Source organism: Ursus arctos, chromosome X, assembly GCF_023065955.2.
Source record: "Ursus arctos isolate Adak ecotype North America chromosome X, UrsArc2.0, whole genome shotgun sequence".
NCBI classification, from domain to species: Eukaryota; Metazoa; Chordata; class Mammalia; order Carnivora; family Ursidae; genus Ursus; species Ursus arctos.
The window spans coordinates 13219833-13238115 of NC_079873.1; the positions used below are offsets into that span (position 1 = coordinate 13219833).

Below are 18283 nucleotides of genomic sequence, written 5' to 3' on the forward strand. Positions count from 1 at the left end.
TCTCTCTCTTTGTTAGACTTCTTATTTTGTTTGTGTAATGTGGTTTTCCTGATTTTGTTTTTCGTGTTCTCTTGTAGCTCAGTGAATTTTCTTAAAACAGCTATTTTCAATTCTTTAGCAGGTAAATCACAGATCTCCATGTCTTTGGGATTGGTTACTGGACATTACTGCAACATTTTGTTGGTGTCATATTTCCTTAATTTTTCATGTTCCTTGAAATTTTGCATTGCTGTCTTCATATTTGAAGTAGCAGTCACTTCCTGCAGTCTTAATTAACTGCCTTCAGGAGACGAGTATGTTTCATCAGTCCTGCTAGGGATTCTGAGGTTTTCTCAGACCTTTTATGAATGTACCTGCTTGACATTTCTTGCTCCTTCCTGTGGCAGAATTATTAAGCTTATATGCCTTCTCCTGATCCTGCAAAACACCAGGCCAAGTGTTAGCAGCCTCTCTTTTGTTTTCCCAAAGGTGGCATTAAAGCCAATTTTGTGGTCTCTCCATGACCCACAGATTTGAGCCAGCACAGCCTTTCTGCATGTGCTTACCAGCCACCTGCCAAAGTTTGCTGCCAAGGGAGTGTGAACAGGTATCTGGTACAGGATAGGGGTGTGTGTATGCACGTGTGTATGTGAGAGAGAGAGTAAGGTTAGAGGTGTGCTGGTAGGTACCCTGTGGGCAGTTGGGGGATTCCCAGAAGCTCATGAGTAGGCTTCTTATTGAGTCCTGCAACACATTTAGTAGGATCCATGTTTCCTTTAATACCTTTTGAGGGTCCTATCTGCCACTCTTCCAGCTACTTTTGTCTCTTGGTCATGCAGTTCATAATTTAGTACCCTGGACAGGGCAAGAGAGATGTGAGCCTCTTTGGCAGTGTCCCACACAGCTGGGGAAGCTGGGTGTGTACTCACACACTCCTGTTTCCCCCATGGGAGAAATCATGGGCTGAGAAGATTTCTCTTGGCCCTAAGCTGTACTACCTTGTGGAGGAGGGTGATGGGAGTAAAATTGTACAGTTCCTCTTATTCCCTCCAGTGCATCCAAACTATTTTTTTTAATTTTAATTTTTTTTTTTGGCTCTAGCATTGTGCTAGAACTTCTGTGCTGGAAATTTAAGACTTCCACCAAGTCTCTGTCATCCATGGGTGATTGTCTAAAACATGTTTTCCATAGACTCCCAAATGGTGACTAAGAGGGTCTAGAGCTGGTTCAGAGGACAGTGCAGGGTTCCAAGCTGGGACTGAGGCCTGTGTGCCTATTACCCTAATACATGCTGGGTGAGACTCCTCCTGGATCTCTTAGTGTATGTATGGTGCTGGATCCCACAGCTCCCACAAAGGCACTTTGCCCAGGAATGAAAGCCAGATTTTTTTTTTTTTTTGGCATTGTTGTTGTTGGCAGGCAGACATGGACAAGGGATGTCTTACACAGCCATGATGCTGATGTCACTCCTGGTAATTTTTTCATTTTTTTGATGAACTTTCGTAGTGGTTTCCATAGTGGCTGCACCAATGTCTGTGATCCACCTTGAATTAAGTTTTGCATATGGTTTGAGATTAGGGTCAAGGTTTATTTTTTTCTCATATCAGTATCTAATCTAGCACCGTTTGTTGAAAAGAGTTTCTTTTCCTTCTTGGATTACTTTGGTCCCCTTGTCAAAAGTCTAGTGACCATATTAAGTATAGATTTATTTCTGGGTTCTTATTCTTTTTTTTTTTTTTTTTTGAGAGAGAGAGAGAGAGAGAGCATGCCAGTGAGGGAGGGGCAGAGGGAGAGAGAGAATCTCAAGCAGACTCCACAGAGAGCACAGGCCTGGACATGGGGCTCAATCTCACAACCCCAAAATCATGACCTGAGCCAAAATCAAGAGTCAGATGCTTAACCGACTAAGCCACCCAGGTGCTCCTGAGTTCTTACTCTGTTCCATTAATCTGTTTGTTGATTCTTACACCAGTACCACACAATCTTACTTTATAGTAAGAAAATCAGGTAGTATATATTGTTCAACGTGTTCTTCTTTTTCAAGATTCCTTTGGATATCCTGGGCCCTTTGTTTCATATAAATTTTGAATCAATGTGTCATTTGCTACAAAATAGCCTGCTAGGACTATGATTGGATTTGTTTGAATCTATAGATCAGTTTAAGGAGGATCAAAATCTAAACAGTGTTGAGTCTCCCAATCTGCTAGTAGAGTACATCTTTCTAATTATTTATATCTTGTGAAATTTCTATTAGCAGTTCAGAGTGTACACATATTCCATGTGTTTTGTTAAATTTATTCCTAATTTTTTGTGACACTATTGCAAATTGAATTGGTTTTTAAATTTTCATTGTCTAATTGAGTTTATGAAGGTTACAGAATACAAGATCAACACACAAAAACCAATCATATTCTTTTATGTAAACAGTGAACAATTCGCAACAGAAATATGAAAAACACTGCCATGCACAATATCTTGCCACCCTCCTCCAAATGAAAAACTTAGGTATAAATTCATCAAAACACATAGGCTGTGAATATTGAAAACTATGAAGTGCTACTAAAAGAAATCCAAGACCTAAATAAATGGAGAGACACATTCACTTTTTGTGGATTGGAAGATTTAACATAGTAGTTATGTTATTTTTCTCTAAAGTGATCTATAGATTAGCTACAATGCCAATCACAGTGCCAGCAGGACTTTTTATAGGTATAGATCAGCTACTCTGATAATTTTTATGTAAGGGCCAAGGAACTTGAATAGCTAAAACAAATTTGGGAAAGAAGAACAAAGTTGGACGAATCACTCTAGTATCAGGCCTCAGTAATCAAGACAGTATGGATTTGGGGGAGGGATTGATGCATAGGTCAGTGGAGCAAGATAGAGGGTTGTGAAGTAGACTACATGAATATAACCATTCCATTTTTGATTTAGGTGCAACATCAATTCATTGAGAAAGGGGATAGTCTTTTCAGCAATTGTTTCCTAACAATGGGTCCTCCACATGTGGGGGAAAAAAAAAAAGAACCTCGATGGAAACCTCAGTCCTTATACAAAGATTAACTTGAAGTGGTTCATAGATGCAAACATAAAACATAAAGGTATAAAACTTATGGAAGAAAAGATAGGAAAAAAATCTGCATGTCCTAATGTTAGAAATGATGCCAAAAGCATAACCTAGAACAGAAAAATTAAATTGTACTTCATCAAAATTAAAAACTTTTGCTCTGCCTAAAATACTGTCAGGAGAATTAAGAGACAAGCTACAGACTGGGAGAAAATATTTGCAACCCACATATTTGACAAAGGACTTGTATCCAGATTATATAAAGAACTCCTCAAACTCAAGGACTCTCAAAACTCCAAAAACTCCGCTTAAAAATGGGCGAAAGACTTGAACAGACACTTCACCGAAGAGGATATAAGGATGGCAAATGAATACATGAGAAGATACTCAGCATCATTAGCCATAGGGAAATGCAAATTAAAACTATGATTGTGTGCCACTAAACACACATTAGAATTGCTAAGGCAGAAAATAATGACACCACCAAGTGCTGGCAACTGGGACTCTCATGCACTGATAGGAATGCAAAATGGTACCCCACTCTGAAAAATCATTTGGCAGTTTCTTAGGAAGTTGTATATACACTGACCATGTGACCCAGCAGTCCTACTCCTGGGTATCCACCAGTGAAGTGAAAACTTGTGTTCACTCAAAAATCTGTACATGAATGTTCATAACAGTTTTACGTGATGGCCCAAACCTGGAAACAGCCCAGGTGTACTTCAAAGGATGAATAGGTCAAGTGTGGTACATTCACACAATGAAATAGCACTCAGCAGTAAAAGTAGTGAACACACAACTTGGATGAAGCTCAAAGACGTTACGCTGAGTGAGGCAAGCCAGGGTCGAAAGGTTTTATACTATTTGATCCCTTTTATTTGACATTCTTGAAAAGACGAAACTATAGTGCTGGGAAACAGACCGGTAGTTGCCAGGGGTGGTGCATGAAGGTGAAGTTTTGTAGATCAGTGAGTTGTACCAGGGAGCTTTTTGGTTGTTGGAACTGTAATGTATCTTCTTTGTGGTGGCAGTTACACAAACATATACATGTATTGAAATTTGTAGAACTGTACACTAAAAAAATGTCACTCTTACCATATAATAAAAAAGATTATTTTTTAAAATGTCAAACTTCATTCTGTTTTATGAATCTTTATATGTGAACTTGTTTTTGTTTTGTGTTTTATTTCTTGTTTTTCTCCCCTGTTTGCTTTGGTGTAGATCATTTTCATATACTGTTCTCTCTTCTTGGTAAGCCTTTTTAATTTGGAAACCCATATTCTTCAGTTCTGAGGATTTTCTTGGTTTTTGTTATAGTTGTATTTTCTCCATGTTTCTTCCCCCTCCCTCCCCTGCTCATTTTCTCTGTTCTTGCTTGCTGATACTTTTCAGACATTGGAACTCTTAGCTTGTTGGTTCTCTGATTCTTTAATATTTTCTCTTCTGTTTTCTGTCCTTTCTCTTCTTTACTTTTGTATTTTTGTCCATTTCTGGAGACTTTCTTAATTTTAAGTTTTCAAACTGTTGTTTAATAACCAAGAGTTCATTTTTTGTTCTCTGATTGTTTCTTTTTAAAGGTATCCTATTCTTATTTCATTGTTGTAATATCTTTTATTAATGGTAGTATTTTTCTTCTTCCTGAATACTTTTCTATTTTACTGTTATGTATTTCTTATTAGATGCTTTCCTTCAATATCTGATGGTCCTTTGCTTATATTTAGGAAGAGGATGCAAATGTTGACTAGAAGTGTATAGCATGTTGTGGGGCTTGTCGACTTTGAACTTCAGTCTTCAACAGTCTGGTTGGGCTGTATAGTTGGGGATCCTCCCAAGGCAGTATCTTGGTGCTTTCTTTTTAATCTGATAGAATTTCCAGAGAGATTTTTTTTGGTCTCCTACATGGAGGAAGGACCTGGTTCACTGGAGAAAGAGGGCTGTGGGTCTCAGTATCTAGGATATTCATTTGCTCTCCTTAGTTCCAGTCCAGTATCTTGTCCTCAACTGCATCTCTGTACTGCTAATCAAGAGGCCCTGTGTTTTACCTTTTCAAGGAATAAATCTTCAGTATTCTGCCCTGGTAGCAGGCAGAAGCTGGGGAGCTAATTGCTTCTGAAGCAGACTTTAAACCAACACTTACTGTAGCCGTCCTCCTCCCCTCTTCCACTTACGTGGGTATCTGGCGCTGCCAGCTTGAGTCTTTCAGGGACTCTTCTGTGTAAAATCAGGTTGTTTTGTCGCTATGCTTAGCTTAGGTTTAGTTTTCTATACTTGATCTGTATGAGTGAAAATGTTCTAGCTCGAGTGAAAAGAAGTCTAAAGAATCATGAAAACAGAGCTTCAAAAGTCACAGCCTCTCAATCAATGCCAAGACTAAGTCAGTTTACAGATGCAGGACCCTTGAATAAAGGGGTATTTGGGTCACTTCACGGACAGACCCCACCATGTAGCAATGGAACAACTGGTAGAATGCCCACATTTATTTTGCTTGGATTTGCTGAGTCATTTACCATTCATCAGTTTGCTTTCCTGCTTGCAAATTGTATTGGTATTACTCCTTCCCTTTTGTTTTTCTTGTTCTTGTATGTTTGTGACTTAAAAAAACTTTTTTTTCATTGTTTTAGTGGCATTCTAGTAGGGAATGAGTATGCTGTGTATGTTCGGTTCCATCTTTTACCTGCAACTTCTGTCTATATTCTTTTGCTAGATGATACACAGTCTCAGAGCTTTGAAGATCATCCATAGCCTGGTGATCCTAAATCTATGTCTCAACCCCACCCTACTTCTCTTACCTCTGATCTTTGGACATAAAATTACAACTGCTTACTCAGCATTTTCTCTTAATATATCTAATACACACCTCAGAGACTTCATTCCCAACCATCCCTTTGAAATGCCTATTTCTTATCTAATCTTGTTCTCAGTACCACTTACTAACCACCTACTTGCTTGATCCCAAATCTCCTTCCTTCTTTCCTACATGAACTTTATCAGCAAGTCCTATCAGTTCTAAATTCAAAATATATCCAGAATTCATCCAGTTCTCTCCATCTTTATGGCTGCTACCCTGATCAAAGCCATTTTCATTTCTCACCTGGGTCCATGCAATAACCTTGCAATTCCTCCTTGCCTGCACTCTTGCTCTGCTCTACAATCCACTCTCTTCATGGTAGCCAGAGTGAACATTTTGAATTCTAAATTAAGCCACATCATTCCCTGATTCAGAACCCACAGTTCTGTTCCCCTGTACTGTGAATGGTGTCCACACTCCTGACTCTGTCCACAAGGTCCATGCCTAACTCTCAGACTTCAGCTCCTGCCAGTGTCTTCCTGGCTCCCTCTCCTCTCGTCACACAGGCCTTTCTGGTATCAAACACACCAAGCTTGTTCCTTCCCTTCGGGCCTTTGTAGTTGCCATTTTGTCTCCCTGAATATCCTTCCCCATGTCTTCATATGGGAACAAGGTTGTAATCAAGTCTCTGCTCAGATAGCATCACCTCTGAGAAGCCTTGCCTGACCAGGTGCTCCACCTGTCTTCCAGATTCCTATATTACCTCATCTTATTTATTTCCTTTTGAAAGTATCTTGTTCTTTATTGTCTTTGTCTAGCCATTTGAGTATAAAGCCTATGAGGGCATTGGTCTGATCCATCTTGTTCTTTGCAGATACCGTCACACTTAGGACAGAATCTGGCCGTAGTAGACAGTTAATCAAAGACTCTTGGAGGGGCGCCTGGGTGGCTCAGCCGTTAAGCATCTGCCTTCGGCTCAGATCATGATCCCAGGGCCCTGGGATCGAGCCCTGCATCAGGCTCCCTGCTTGGCGGGAAGCCTGCTTCTCCCTCTCATACTCCCCTTGCTTGTGTTCCCTTTCTCGCTGTCTCTCTCTGTCAAATAAATAAAATCTTTTTTTAAAAAAGACTCTTGGACGGCTGGATAGGAGGAGGGTAGTGAAAAAACGCTTGTTGAATTCTGTTTGTACTGTTAGCATGTTGATTCTTCCGGGGCATCTCAGAATTGAGCCTTTCTACAGACTTCTTTCCCATCTTAACTGATTCTACTTACAAATGTCTTTAAATGTCCCCCTCTCTTCCTGCCAATAAATCTGTTTTAGGGCCAAAAGTTTGAATTCCCAAATAGCAGACGGCTGGTCCTGTTTTTCTTTCTCCCTGTTTTTAGCCATGCAGTCACACCTTCAGCTGTATTTTGTGCAGGAGCCAAGATGAGATTTTGGCAGAGGGATGGCCAGTGCACTTGCTCATCCCTCAGACCCACCCAGGTGTGGTGCTGGACTAGAAATGAGAGATCGCAACTAGAAATTGAGTCCTGCTGGCTCACCTCTCAGTATTAGCATTCTGCTTTTGCTTTTGTGTTCTCTCCCAGTCTCTGTCTTTTGATTTTTAACATTGACTTCTGCCAACCACCGATCCTGTTAAAACTGCCAGTGAGATTGAAGCAGGGATGGCGTCAGTGAGTTTCATTTCCTCGTCTTCAGAGAGGAGCTGTGAGATGACAAATGGTGAAGCCGCCTCTGTCTAGTCACCAGTTGTAGAATATGATGCCTTCTACTCTGCCAGTCCTAGAGTCATGTGGTACTTCAGTGTTTGTGGGTCCGCTTACAAGTTTCTTTTTAATATCTGATGAAGTAGGGATGAACCCAGGAAATGACCCCTTTGCTTTTTTGTTTTCTTCTCTCTGTTTTGTACAAATCAGGAGGTTCATCAAGAACGGATTGCATTGGAAAACCAATTGGAACAACTTCGTCCAGTCACTGTATTGTAACCCCCAAGATTCAAGTAACAGTGGGTGACTTTTTCTGCCAAGATCTTTCCTTTGAATGTTTCAACCCAACTACTTGTCATAGATGTCCAAGACTGTGTGAAAAGCTGCAAGCAGCGGAATATAATCCATATTTCCTTCTCTCTTGTACTTCGCTTGTATGTTTTACTCTGGTGGGAAAAATACAACTGATTATCACACTTGAAATTGTAACTTCAATGGAATTTATCTCCCATTCTTAAGGACTTCCTCAAGTTGTTAGGTGTTTCTCCTTACCAAAAACCAATCTTCTAGCAATTAAAAACAAGTTAGAGCATTATTTATTTAAAGAATTTATGATTTGTATAAAACCTCATAACCTAGTACCTTCAGGATGCTTGTTTTATTTTTGTATGTATATCAAATACAGTAGGTTGGTTTCCTGAATAATTGGGATTCCAACTAGATAGTCTTTGGCATGATGATAATAAAAGAGAAAACTAAAACAAGAGCATCAGATTTAGACAGGCGCTGTGCCCTCCGCCACCATATGCCAAAAATTGCTTCTCTAGTGCCATTTTGACATTGTATCTAGCTATAAATAATACGTAACTATTGTTTTCTGTTGAATGGCAGAGATTTATTGGGTCTTTGCTCCTCTGTAAAGTGGAAGTTTTGTCAGTGATCTATTTAACTTGGCCCAGCTAGGCCATCAACTCACAGAACTCAGTCCTTTCGTGTAAATTTTTGGGCAAGAGCAATCTGCTTTAACCGCCTCACCTGATCAAATTAAATAAATAGTTGCCAGATCTCTACTTTTATCCTGCATGGGATAACATGTCTGTAAGTGCATGAATTTGGAAAGCACACATCAGATGTGAAAGGCTGAAGAGACTGTTTGGACTGATAAATATTTGTTGCTTGAACCCAGGTATTCACCCTGGAGAAGAAGGGGAAATGGTTGTTACCAGAAATCCAACAACTCTGGTAGTTATTTTTGTCTTTGTTATTTTAACTTGGATTGTGGTTGTATTTTGAGGTGAAGGAATGATGAAAGAAAACCAGTCTTCACTCTGGATATACAAGTGTTTGTTCTCTGTGAAGTGTACCCTTGGGAAGTGATTGGTTTATGTACCGTCCAGCAGAACCCAACTGACTCCAGTGTATGTGATGTAAAACCATGAGCTCAAATTGCAGAAGCCAGTATCCTATGGAAATTTTGATCACCCGCTCCTCCTGAAAGCTCAAGTTGAAACTGGGACCTGACTGACCCCCACAGGGATCAGGGCACGCCCGCTTTCACATCACTTTGAGAGACTGATTATAAGGAATGCTCACTCTTACGCATTTTGCTAATTTACCCATTTTTAGAGTAGAGGTGTGTGGTATGCCTGGGGTCCTTTTTGAGGTGGTTTAGGGTAGGTTTGCAGTGTGGGATTAAGCCTTCTGTTTCAGTAGAGTTGACAGCTTTTAGAATAAGGAGGTATTTATTTAATGCTTCCGTATTTTATTTGCAAGCTTTATCAATAGCTTAATGGCAAAAGAGAAAGGCTCAAGCAGATGATGTTTTCCCAAAGAAAAACAAATTGTTGATTCGATTCTGTGCATATTAAAAGATTTTGAATTGATTTGATTTTGAAAATCCCAGAACTTAAACTATTTTTCTATTCCCCCTTTCCTTCCCTTTTGGTTGCCTTTTCTGTCCCTCTGGGAGGGGGTTGGAGTCATTTTAAACCCTTCCTAAGATTATGAATGGGCGATGCAGATTTTTGAGGTAACCTCTTTTCCTGTGTCCTGAGATCTAGGGACTAAAGTTATTTTTATCAACAGTGTCCTTGCTGTAGACATTCCACAGCATGCTTAGTTTTTGTTACATTCCGCCCGGGAAAGACCAGTGTGTGCACTCCATCTCCTCATCTTCCAGTACCCATGCGCTCCCTCGAGATAGCACTGCATGTCCAGTAAGGAGGCATACGAACTCAGGAATATTAGTCTTTAGTATACATTTAAAAAATATTGATATGTTTTTCCCCCATCAAGTCAGTGCCAGAATGAGACAAATTAGGAGGTTGGGGTTTTGTTTAGTTGGCTTGGTTTTCACTAAAGGAAGAAACTCACATTGGACAATTAAGGTCCCATGAGTTGCATAGTCTCACTGATATTTTACGATGAGCATTGCATTAAAGCACACATCAATGTCTATACCCAGCTTTCTTGACTGCACTTAACAGTGACACAGTGTATTAGTTGCTTAGAAGTGGATTTAAAAAAAACACAAATACGCACTATTATTATTACCTGACTAGTGCTCTTCTTCCATGTCTCTGTTTTCTCAGAATGTGCACTTTTAATTTGGGATTATAACTCCTGTTAATGTTTCTGTGAGCCTTCAGTGTTATTTATAGGAAGGCTATTGAAATCACCATTATACCTCTTCTATAAAACATCTCCAAAATTAGACCTGCTTTTTGGAATTCAATGGACAGAATGTGGATGTTGCCCCCATCCATGGGGGTTTAATAAGCTTGTTGTTAAGTGGTCTTCCTCCAGAGGGGTCCGATGTTCCCAAGGATGAAAGCAGAGTAGGAATTGATAGTGGGCTAATGGGGTACCTCGTTGTCTCCTGTAAGTGGTGTATTGCTTTTGCCACCTCCCTGTCCAGCAGACATGAAGTACAACCAAGAGGTAGATATCTGGACTGGAGGTGCGTGTTGTAATCAAGGCAGATACTTGCACTTGCTTTAGTTGGAAAGAGCTAACTGCTTTATAAATATTAGAGAAGTGTTTTGGGCCTGATTGGGAGGGGAGACTTAGTAGGAAGCTGTGCCCATTTTACTGTCCTTGGAGAATAGGATGTCAGAGCTGAGAGGACTTGTACCTGTCTCCTGCAGTTTGCTTGTGGGGAAACCAAGGCCATCAGAAACTACATTTTCTAGCCCAAGAATCTGTAGAAAGATAACTAGTGGCAGAGTTGGAATGCTAGCTGATCTTACAGATTCTAAGTCAAGTCCTCTAGCCTCTAGCAATACTAAAAATAGATTAGAAGGGTTTCTTCTATTTACCATGTTGAATTTTATTTACTTAGTAAGTCTTCAATTATGAAAACATGTTTCAGTGAGTTTTAGATCTAGATATTTTTCTTGGATTGAAGCAAAAAATAAAATCTGAAGGGAAGAATATGATTGAACTATTTGTTCTTCTGAACACCTCACCTTTCATGATGCAATAAATTACTCTGAGTTTCTTGGCAGAACTTTTGACAGCTGTTGCTTTGAATGGATTCCATTCCTGTATTCCTTATGGGAGTTTGTTTTTAAAATAGACTACTGCGATGGAAATGAACTCAATATGTAGTAAGTTATAGTTTTCTTCGATATATCTTTAGTTATGTGGGTTGCAAATGTTCGATTTCAGCATATTTTAGGGGGAGTAATCAAAAACACGCATTTTTCTTTGATTTCCTACCAGTGTCTGAACTATCATAAAGCATTCTTCTCTTCATATGTGACTTGATTCTATAGTCTCTTTATAAATGATAATTTGTCTATTTCTTAAATGATCTCTCAACCATGGTAATATTAGATGTGCACTCGGAAGATCAATAAGATAATCATCTGGAATGGATGTTTTTAATTGCAATTAAAGCAGGCATTTGCAGATGTCTTCTTCTAAGCAGTAGTTGGAACGATCTCACAGTATAACACCTTACAGCTAAAGACATTTGTTCAACACAAACTACAATCACACCTCCTGACTAGACATCACCAAAGGGATGTGATTTTGGAAGTATAAAAAAAAGAATTCCAAATATCATAGCAACCAGATCTTCCCATATTATTGACAAGTAAACCTTAGTAGGTTGTGGTTTAAACAGTATGAACAAAATGTAATATCAATTAGAAAAAGGAAGGTCTTTTTCTCCTCTAGTTATATAAATAGAAGAAAAGTGACGTTAGTTTCTCTTTCCAACTGGCTTATTCTGTCGCAAGTGTACTCTTTGAAAACTCTGATTTCAAAGGATCTCTTCAATTTACACATTAGTGATGGGTGTTTGTTATGTTCTTTTTTGCATCATGACTTAGTGTGGTTCAAGTTCCTATTAGAAGTGGGGATTTGGATTTTTGGAATTCTGAGGTGGCATCTCCTCTTTCGGCACAGGCTGAAGGCTACTGCTCACCAATGCCAGCAGCTTAGTCATTGATGGCTATTTGCATGTGAGTCTTACTCTGCGAGCCACCCCACTTGGCTTGTTTGAAATGAGAAATGCATCTAGTTTTGCGACCCTCCCAAGAGCAAATATAAGAACAGACATGGAGGACCAGACTTCAAAAGCAGCACAATCAGAGTCTAAGAGCCGCTGCCTTCCTCAAAAATAGGCATTCAGAGGTTGCCTTACAGGTGTTCCCTGAAACAGCCAGTCTGTTAATGTGAGCAAGAGATGCTGAGTACACAGTTGCTTTTAGGCTTAGATAGTTATTGTCTACATTTGCTAACCTACATGATGATAAAGGCAGGGTTTCAACTGAGAGGACTTGTTCTAGTTACAGGAGCCTTGCTCTGTTCTTAACAATTGGAAAATGTTGTGTGTGTGTGTGTGTGTGTGTGTGTGTGTGTGTGTGTGTGTGTGTGTGTTTTGTGAGTTCCTCTGTCTTGCTCTAAGCTAAGTTCATGGCTGTGGGAAGTTGCAGAAAACAGGCTTAAGACTCTGAAGACCAGAGGACAAGGGACTTTCAAGAGGGCTTGTATTGGAATTTGTGGGCTACACTAGGGAAATTCGGGGACCAGTTCCACCCTGCTTAAGTACTCTGTTGGACAACAGGACTGGATCCTAAAGGTCCTTCATGGAGCTCTGCCCTCAGAATGGTGCAGTTGATACAAGCACCCCATCCTATGGTGATTGGATCGGCTGAGTTTTGTTGTTTTTCTTTTGTCTTAAGGCAACTTGTATGAGGACTTCACCTGTACCTATCTAGGGAACGGGGTGTACCCTTTTCTTTCGCACTGCCATTCTTTTTGTCTTCAGCACAAATATGGTGTTCAAGAAAGCCAGAGTCAGGAAGAGCCATTTTAGTCTTCATTGCAGTGGGCCAGGAGAGAGAGTGAGCTGATGGTCTATTTTAACCTTGAGAGTAAAAGTGTATATTTTTTCACTACAGGTACATTGAACAGTAAAATGAGTAACAGCAAAGTATATATTTGATGCCTTCTGTCTTTTCATGATAATGTGATAACAAGTTGTGTTAATATTTTACTTAGCCAGAGTTTTATTCATTTGTTAGACCTTGGGAACATTATGTATATTGATCTTAAACATAAATAAATATAGGGTAACCTATATTTGGATTGTGACTTGTAGACTCTAACCTTACTGCCTCTTTTTCACACTTGTTGGAAAGTCTGTTCAAGTAGTAGGTTAAAAATCTCCAACTTTGGAAAATGTACATGATGTGAAACTGGGGTGCTATGTTAAAAATAAATGTATGATAACTAAGTCTGGCTTTTATGGAGTCTTCGTGTTGATATGTTGTGGCCTGCATTTGGTCTTGTGCATTTCATGGAAGTGCTATGGAAAAGAGTTAGAGGTCTTCCCAATTAAATCAAAGTCTGAGATTTGATTATTTTTACCTCCTAGTGATCTGAGGTAGGCCCTTAAACATCTGTACGTGGTAAACACTGGGCAGTCCTGGGAGATCATGCCTAACTCATAGTGCATTTTAAAGATCCACTGGATTGAAAACTTGACTTAATGTGGGGTCCAGGTAATTTGCTTCATCCTGTCAGTATTCTTTTTGTTCAAAAATGTTACCATCATCATATCCTTAGCTGGAGTAAGTATGAAGGGGGAGGGATCAGGAAGAGCGGGCTTGAGAGCCCAACCTAGTTACCTGGCATCCCAGTTGCAGTTTCTTACTTTTAAAATTTGAATAATTGTAGGAGTCTGCCAGTCTCCTATCATATGGGGGTTTTATTCTGTATGGTGGATGCATATGGATGCACATGAGATATTTCTAGTACCCTAGTTGAATACCAAATGAACTCTGGAAAAAATTATCTGTGATCTGGCTCATAAGTTTGGACACTGGAGATCACCTGGCCCTGACCTTTCCCAAGCACTGGTGAGGATCACTTTATCCCTCACTTTGGAGATAAAACAGATCTGAGATCTTCTAGACAAGCGGTTCCCAAAACACGATCCCCGGACCAGCAGTACCAGCATCATTGGGTAACTTATCATTGGAGAACAATTGAAACAGGGACTCTGGGAGTGGGCCTGGCAGTGTTCGTGATGACAAGCCCTCCATGTGATACTGATGCCCACTAATACTGAACTACTGCTCTAGCTAGCTTCATTTTGCATCCAAAGAAACCACCCCTACACAGGAACTGCAGTGCATAAGATGTATGAGGGTAGGCTGACTGCTATAACAAAGAACCCCAAGAATAGAGTGACTTGACCCAATGGACGTGTATTTCTCACCTTACAGTGCAGAGAGGATGTTCTTAGTTGCCCCATTTTCTTTGTGGTTATGTGGGGACCCAGACTCCTTTCATGTATGCTTTCATCTTACTCTAGGGCTAGAGAGTTTTCTCCTTTTAGCCAGTGTGTGGAGAAAAAGACATACTACAGGAAGAATACAATTTCTCTTCACAGAAGTGCTACACGTCACTCGTATGCATACTTCATTTCCCAGAACTCAGATGACAACAGTTAACTGCAGTGGAGACTGGGAAGTGTGGTCTAGCTGTCAGCTCAGGAGGAAAAAGTTGTAGGGAGCACATTATCCACCAGGAGGCACAAGGCCAGTTTGCTGTGAGAACACATGGTGTGGGGGTGGGACATCTGATGCAGACTGTGGGGATCCAGGAGAGCTTCATGGAAGAGTCTAAAGAAAGGGATAGGTATTAACTAAGAAAAAGAGGGTGTTCCAGGCAGAGGGAGCTGCGTATGTGAAGGCAAGGCAGTAAAAGAACATGGTGTATTCTGGCAACTGCAAAAGATTCTTCCTGGAAGGAGGAGCCAGTGGAGCGTAGAGGGAAGGAAGTGGCAAGAGTCGGGCACGGGGGGCTGGATGGGAAGGCATGTCATGAAAAGTCATAAAGCATCCTGAAATTATAGCCTCTTTCAAGATTAAGCACAAATGCATGAAGTCACTTCACTAATATTCAAGGAGTGATTTGTGTTCTCTCAATTTTTTTCCTACCCCCTAGAAAGGAAATGCTTCACTAGAAGACTGTAAACTAGTGTTTCTGACATGAACCAAACCTGTTAGTTTGATTTGTTACACATCTTCTGGCATGTGTTTGGACAAAGGACCAAAGCCCAGAACGCAAGGGACTAAACCCTGCTAGGCAGGAGCTCTATTGGATGACGCAAGACGTTTTCCATCCTCAGTCCTTTCTTTTTGGGGGAGGTAATGGGTGCTGAGATGACCGAGAGGCGCAGGGCTCTTCTGTTCCTTTTTTCTTTCTTATCTATTTTTCTTTCTCTCTCTCTCTCTCTATTTTTTTTGGCAAGAAGGCTTTACAAAATGCAGAAACTAAGAGTTTGGAAATGAAGCTGAAATACCGATTTGTTTGGAACATGAGTTCTCGTTTGAATTTATTTAATAATTCTGAAAATCCCTCCGTCTGGGGGAGAAATGCTCCCAAGTATAGCATCTCTGCGGCAAACTGCAACTTCAAAGAGTACTGCCATATTGTTTTTCAAATAGGTGTTTTGGAAGTGCAGACATTGGTGTTGGCAGGTCTAAGTGATTTTCTCAGTGCATTTGTCTTTCAATCATAGAGTAAATATGTATGTATAAGTATATATATTTAATAAGTAAATATATTTAAAACAACAGTAACCACAGTAATTGTTTTGAACATAGACCAACAGAATATTTGGGGGGGTGCGCATTTTAGCATTGGCCAGTGTTAAACAAGTTTAGAACCACTGGTACATGGTGAAAATAAAAGACTGACTTGTGGTCAGTTTTGTTACTGTTTTTTTTTTAAACTTTTTACAGAGAATGCACCCCAGTTTCATGGACCTGGGGTGAACCACTCCTGCTCTAGGTACACCACTGTGGAACAGAGTGCATGCCTCCACCCCTGGATTAGACTTACTCAAAGCAACAAGGCTGAAGGAAAGCCAAGGGGAAGAAAGATAATGCTTGGGGAATGAAATAAAGGAAAGCAAAGAAAATTAAATACAGATACAGGGAATTGTGATGTAGGGCCTTTGAAATGCAAATGAAATTGGCTTGAACCTCAACCCATGTGTGGTGAGAGCCTGCATCTCAGTCTTTCTGGAGATTGTGAGAGGCAGAGGTAATGGTAGAGGAACTGATGTTTTTATCCTCATCACTTCTGGCTCAGATACGTTTCCTAGGAATTAGTTTGATAAATGGACCATCTATTTCCCTGCAGAACGTCATTTACATGAGGCATTTGTGTGTCTGTGTATGGAAGATGGGGTGGCGAGGGAAAGGGGCAGAATTTATGGAATATAGTTTATATCCAGGGGACGTTCACATTGTGTTCTGTGTGAAAGATGCCCCTTGTGGGTTGTGCTGCAGCCGACCCGTTCACAGCTCCGAGCTGCACAGTGTGCTCTGAGTGTTCCTGTCCCTCTTCCTGGATGTGTCCTTCTGCTGGCAGAGGGAAGGTGGCAGGTGGGAACTGTGGAGGTCCTGCCAGTATTTCTGTTCTAACTCAGTGCCCAGACCCCCACTTCAGATCTCTTTTCTCCCCTTCCTGTTTCTACGCTAGGTCTGGGCCAGTAGGTCTCAACTGGGTGCACTTCTACCTCTGCGCCCCCAGGGAACCAATACCCAGAAACGTTTTTAGTTGTCACAACTTGGTAGGGCTTCTGGTAGGTAGAAGACAGGGTGCTGCTAAACATCCTACAGTGCGTCGCACAACCCCCACCACAGAGAGTGATCTGGCCGCACATGTTAATAGTGACCGTGTTGTGAAACCTGCTGTAGGGGAGCCCCTCAGGCTTCCTTCATTTCCCCTTAACTCTTCAGAGCAGTGTAGCCTTCTCCCTGGCACTGCCAGGGACACCCCTTCACATGGTCAGAGCTACATGAACAGATTCTGCTAAGTTAGTCCATTAATTTAAATACCTCCAGGGTCCGAGCAGCAGTGTAAATTAGTGAGTCAGAGTAAGATGAGAAGTGGCACTGGCCCATCTGTCACAGTGGTAGGGAGCGATAGGCGGGGACTGTGACGGATAGGACCTTGCAGACCTTGTCTTTGAGGGCAGGTCTAGATTAACGCCGTGTGGGCTCCTGTGTTGCTAGATTTCTGATTCCTTGAGAGAAGCTCAGTATCTCCTCTCCTTTACCCCTCAGAAGGTCTGTTTTGTGTTACCTACTTTTTTATTGAGTCATAACGTACATGTACCAATTTTAAGTGTTCATCCCAATGAATAGTCAAGATTATCTTAAAGAAGAACAGGGTTGGAGGACTTACATTACTAGATTTCAAGACTAGCTATAAAGCCGCAGTAATTAAGAGCATGGCGTTGTTGCAGATGTTAGACAAACAGATCAATAGGACAGAGTAGAGATCCCAGAAACACATTTACACATATATAATCCCTTGATTTACAATAAAGATGTTACCATAATTCAGTGGGCGAAAAAGATGGTCTTTTCAATAAATGGTGCTGGAACAATTAGATATCCATGCGGAAAAAAATGAACCTGGATCCCTACTGTGTACAAAAATTAATTCAATATGGGCCATATATCTAAATGTGAAAGGTATAACAATAAGGCTTCTAGAACAAAGCATAGGGTAATATCTTCATGAATTTCATGAAGAGTTTTTCTAAACAGGGCATACAAAGAACTAACCATAAAGGAAACAATTGATAAATTGGATTTCATTAAGATTAGGAACTTCTGTTTGTCAGAATTCACGCCGAAGAGAGTTTTGGCAGGCTGTGGCACAGTAGAACTTATTTGCAATACATCTGTCAAAGGGTTCTTGCCTATTTTTTTTATATGTTGGCAACTATTTTCAATTTAAAACACTGAGGGGGGAAAACCCACTGTGCAGGCTAACATTAGGCAGGCCAAGCAAAACATGTCTGTGAGCCAGCTTGGGCCTACGCATTGCCAGTTTGCAACCTCACCTTTCACAGCATAGAAGAATGATAGAAGCTTTAACATTTCTGTATTTTCTCATTCTTTTCTTGCCAGCCTCTGTAAGGGGAAGAAACAATGTAGACATATATTTCTTAATAATAGGGATTTTTCTCTTAAATGGCAGTATAGCTGGTTATAGTGATTTTAGGTTTTAAATAATACTTTCCTCCCTCTGATAGACACAATAATTAAAATAGTTTGAAATATAATTTAATCAGGTTTTTTTTTAATTGGCTCCCACTGTGTGTTCAACCTGCTCTCTGAGGACCATAGCTGATACTCTTTTCACTATGCTCTCTGGCTAGAATTTCTTAGCATTTCTGGAAGTCAGCTTTAAGCTG

The 18283-nt window shown here is 40.4% G+C and overlaps 1 protein-coding gene across 7 annotated transcripts in view; it reads left to right on the top strand.

Annotated features, from left to right (window-relative positions):
* Positions 1-13291, top strand: part of REPS2 (RALBP1 associated Eps domain containing 2) — a 215800-nt gene extending 202509 nt beyond the window's left edge. For all 7 annotated transcript variants that reach the window (XM_057310284.1, XM_057310293.1, XM_026480258.4 and 4 more), the window contains one exon: positions 7756-13291. In XM_057310284.1, coding sequence (XP_057166267.1) covers positions 7756-7824 — 69 coding nt within the window. In that variant the 3' untranslated portion in view covers positions 7825-13291. The remainder of the gene's footprint in view (positions 1-7755) is intronic.
* The last annotated feature ends 4992 nt before the right edge of the window (positions 13292-18283 follow it).